At 42.7% G+C, this 4,095-nt stretch overlaps 1 protein-coding gene across 1 annotated transcript; it reads right to left on the reverse strand.

Annotated features, from left to right (window-relative positions):
- Nucleotides 1–2,807: 2,807 nt before the first annotated feature.
- Nucleotides 2,808–3,745, reverse strand: LOC135373396 (uncharacterized). Its single transcript, XM_064606605.1, has 4 exons — nucleotides 3,547–3,745; nucleotides 3,194–3,333; nucleotides 3,007–3,114; nucleotides 2,808–2,921 (listed from the first exon to the last, which is right to left on the reverse strand). The coding sequence occupies exons 1-4, from the start codon at nucleotides 3,647–3,649 to the stop codon at nucleotides 2,808–2,810; spliced, it is 465 nt and encodes a 154-aa protein (XP_064462675.1). The 5' UTR covers nucleotides 3,650–3,745.
- Nucleotides 3,746–4,095: the final 350 nt, after the last annotated feature.

Here is a 4,095-nt window from a genome sequence, read left to right on the forward strand (position 1 = left end):
CATGGTCTGCTTTTGCCACTAGGGCCTAATGTCCAGAAAGTTGGTGGATCCGCCACATATCACTTGAAAATCCTTTAAAGTTTCTTACAGAAATACTCACAGAGAATTCTGTAAGATTTTTAATGTGATAATTGGACAATCTCATAGAATATCTCACAGTCATTCTCATAGAGTTTCCTATACATTTCTCACAAAATATCCTATAGGACCTTGCTGTGAGATTCAGATTGTAGTCCTACAAAATATCATATAGAAATTCAACTCACAAGACGAATCTTATGAGAATTTCTATATGATGTATTGCATCTAGAGCACAATACACCTGACCAACACAGATTTTACTCTTTATTTAAATCATTGAGGAAGCTGCTCATGTGTAGCGCAAAACCATTGATCCCCTTCGTGGATGGTGCTGGGGATTCTTTTGACAGCACAAAATGGTGGTACCCATCTGAAATGTAAACACATGGCAAATAAAACATCATTGCACACTTCCTCCTGGTATGACAAATATCTCAAGTATATTCTATAAACTTACTAAAGACTGCCTGGACCTTGACTGGTGTAAGTGGAGGCCTGGGCACTGCACCCTCTTTTGCGAAACGGTTGCAGTGTTTGCCAGTCACGCTCCTTCCGTGCAGCTCTTCATCAGTCCATACTAGTCGTGACATATCACGAGAAAACCTGGAGTCCTTATTCGATTCCATCGCCAATGTTAGCTTCTCCTGGCTCACATAGATGTCATTTCCCATGTGCACCTGGGCAAAAGCAGTCATTGCAAATTAGCGTTGCAGATGGCCAGGAAGGTGACCCTACAAATTGGCGTGCATCGTAAGCAGTGTAAAACCCCTAGTGCTCTGTGAACATGTAACATCACTTTTGCCACATGGGACACGGATGGTGAAAGGGTGCAGCTAGCTAGTTCAGTTAGCATAGGCTTGAATTCTACAACAGCTGACTATATACAACGATGAAACAAATTACGCCATGAAGTTGAAGGCAACAATTCGAATTTGTTGTTTTTGCTGATGCTGCCTTTTGCATAAACTTACAACTTTAATATCTATATATGCTGCACCGGTGGCATTTATTAGCTTCCTATTTTTGTAATTTCGGCCTTCGCTTATCTTCCTTCGCTTATCTTCCTTAGATGTTTCTCTTCGGTGATATGTTACAGAGGGTGGCCACGGGAATGCCAACCCAGGTGCCGTATCACACGTGGTGAGCTTTACCACGTTTAACAACATGTCAGTGAATGTTGTAAACGAAGTCGCTCGAACTGTGCTATTAACGTGCACCAGAGGGTCAGGTCACTCAGACTCAAGGTTTCCTGAGAAGCACCTGTGGCACCTATGCTCTTTTCCTCCTTTTCTTCAATAAAAGAGTCCACTCTTCTCCGAGCTATGAAGTATAGTCGTGTGTTTCCTTGTCTCGTATGTTCAGCTACACCCTACCCATTTACGCATCACACATGTCGGTCTTTAAAAGGCCACTACAAGGCTTCAACCTGCTGCTTTTGACTGTCGGTGAAGTGCGGGCGTTAACTCACGAGCTGGTACGCTCACCCGACTGCAGCTGCAAGTTCAAGTCCCATTGCCGCATGGATTTCTCTACAACTACAGCATACCAACGCATCATGGGATATAGTGACCTGGGATATAGACAGAGAAAATGAGCAAAGTCCAGTTGGAAGAGAATGACGAAAATATTTAGTAGACATTCCACACAATGATGTGTTCGTTAACAGGTCATTCCATGGCAAACTTCCGAGACACTGCGGTCGGAAATCCCAGATTTCTTTGAAATAAATTGTGGTTGACTGCTACCACACAGTCAATGATCACCTGGAATGTTTTTCATGATTTTTTTTCTTTTTTGAGCCATGGCTCCATCCTGAGGAATGAGTTATCGACATGTGGCCTACCTGGCGAAAACAATATCAAAATAACTAGTTCACAAATTGCAGGTGAATCTCTTCTGAGTGAAGGCAAAGCATATTAAATTCGTGCCAAGACCCGTTGAAGGTTGATCAACACTTGTTGTCGTGAGCTTATGCCTCGAGATAATTGTAAAATTTGGAGAGCTTCAGGAAACTTTTATGGAACTCTGGAATTTTTACAGCCATTTAAACTGCTCAGCATTGTTGCCTAGGAGGCATAAAATGTACTTAAAATATCTTGAGGTGCGCAGAACTGAAAGAGTACGCAGCCATCAGTTGCACATTGAGGTGGTCCCGATAAAACAAAAAAAAGGCAAATTTGAGAGGATGCCCCTTCTACGTATATTTTAAAAAATCTGGGACGTTTGGCATGGAATAACCCTAATCTGACTTTCCAATTTATAAATAGAACATGATTCGCGTTGTGCTTCAAAGCTTTGTGACGTAACATCCGACTGTAGATTGACAAATTGCCTCCATGGTTGATGGAGTGGTCAGGATTACTGAACACCAGGTTATACAGTTTTTTGTTATGTTGGACTTTCGGTCATTAAACTGGGTTCTGAAAGACGTAGCTGTTTCAGCAGGAGGTGCAGCGAGAAGTATCGTTGCTGCCTGGATTTTTCTACCACTATCGCGTTCCAATACCTCATGGTCCTAAGGCATCTGAGGCTTTGTTGTCTTTGTGTAGGCTCAGAACACCTGGTTTCCAATGCTATGAGGTTAATATGACTGGAAGGTATATGTCTGTCATGTCCTAGAACAATGTGACTGCTTTGCTTGCCTTGGGCTCAACAGCCTTCAGTAGTGGAACTGAGCTTCTGTTCTGAGCTTTGCCCTTTCCCTGTACACATGATGCTGCCTTAGGTCATTGGCGAGCCTCTGTGACGGACTCAATGTTGGCTGTGCTGTTCCTCTGTTGGGAATCAATGGGAGTCGACGACGTAGTGCAGGTCTCATCTGGTGGATGTGGCATCTTTTTCTAACAAAGTTAAAATGAAGGTTTGGAACAAAAAGCAAGGTCAATACAAGAAAAGGTGGACCGTACGAAGACAGGCACATGTCACCTGATATTCTCGTGTGCTGTGAGACGTATCCTCATTCCGAGCAACACTGTCAATGGTAGGGGTACAACTGAAAGGTTCGGCACAGGTTTCCTGGTGACACACAGTGACCTGGGATATAGACAGAGGAATGGACCAAAGTCTGCATGACAAAAAAATTACAAAAACATCAGTAGACATTTGCACGTACTGGTTCATGCATCCACATGTCGGTTGCATTCTCAGGGGAGTTCAGTGTGGTCCAGGCAGCACGTAGCTCCTGCGCTGATTGGAGGAGGCCCATTTGAGCATCGCTTCCTGGCTGTGTTGGTGTGTCTACAGGGATGACCGCTGTAATGACAATAGACTTCTTCCATGTAAGACGTGTAAGTGTATGTCATGTGAGGGGTCAGTCCAAGAAGCGCAACCATATTTCTTTGGGGGAATATGACTTTCAATGTTCCACTGCTGCAAGCAACACGAAAGTGCAAAACGATCCATTAAAGTGTAAAGCCACATAAAAATTTAGGTTCCCTATATGTAATCATTTAAACAAGTGCTTACCAAATTTCTTTAACAGTGCCTCCTGTACTTGACGGCAGAGTGCCCTCTCAGTTTCTAATTCCTTCTCAAGACGATCTAGCTTTTTTTGCCATTCCTTTTGCATTGCCTCGAGGTGCACCACTTTGTTTTTAAGAACCTGGTTCTCAATTTCTGTGTTATCTAATGCTTTCTTGCACTGCAATAGCTCTGCCTATAATACTGAATTTTCATTGCCTGCCGCCATGGGTGCTTCTCCCTCCTTTGACATAATTCTCCTCATGTCTCTGTTGCGAGATACTTTTTCATTTAATCTTCGTTGCTTCTTTGTTGGAGGAGTTCCTTCTGTCTGAAACCATATTATGAAAAGATAAACATTATTATATGAAAACGTATTAGAAACAGAGAACTGTGTTTACGAATTGCAATAGAGGCAGAACGTGATATTGCATGTTACGACATAGCTCCCTTGGTACTCATCTGAACAACAATAACAACTTTGCCTTTAGATGATGAATGATGAATATGCGTGATGATGATGACGAATAAGAAGTTTCTTCACCAGGGATGATA

This window comes from Ornithodoros turicata, unplaced genomic scaffold (genome assembly GCF_037126465.1).
Source record: "Ornithodoros turicata isolate Travis unplaced genomic scaffold, ASM3712646v1 Chromosome24, whole genome shotgun sequence".
NCBI lineage: Eukaryota > Metazoa > Arthropoda > Arachnida > Ixodida > Argasidae > Ornithodoros > Ornithodoros turicata.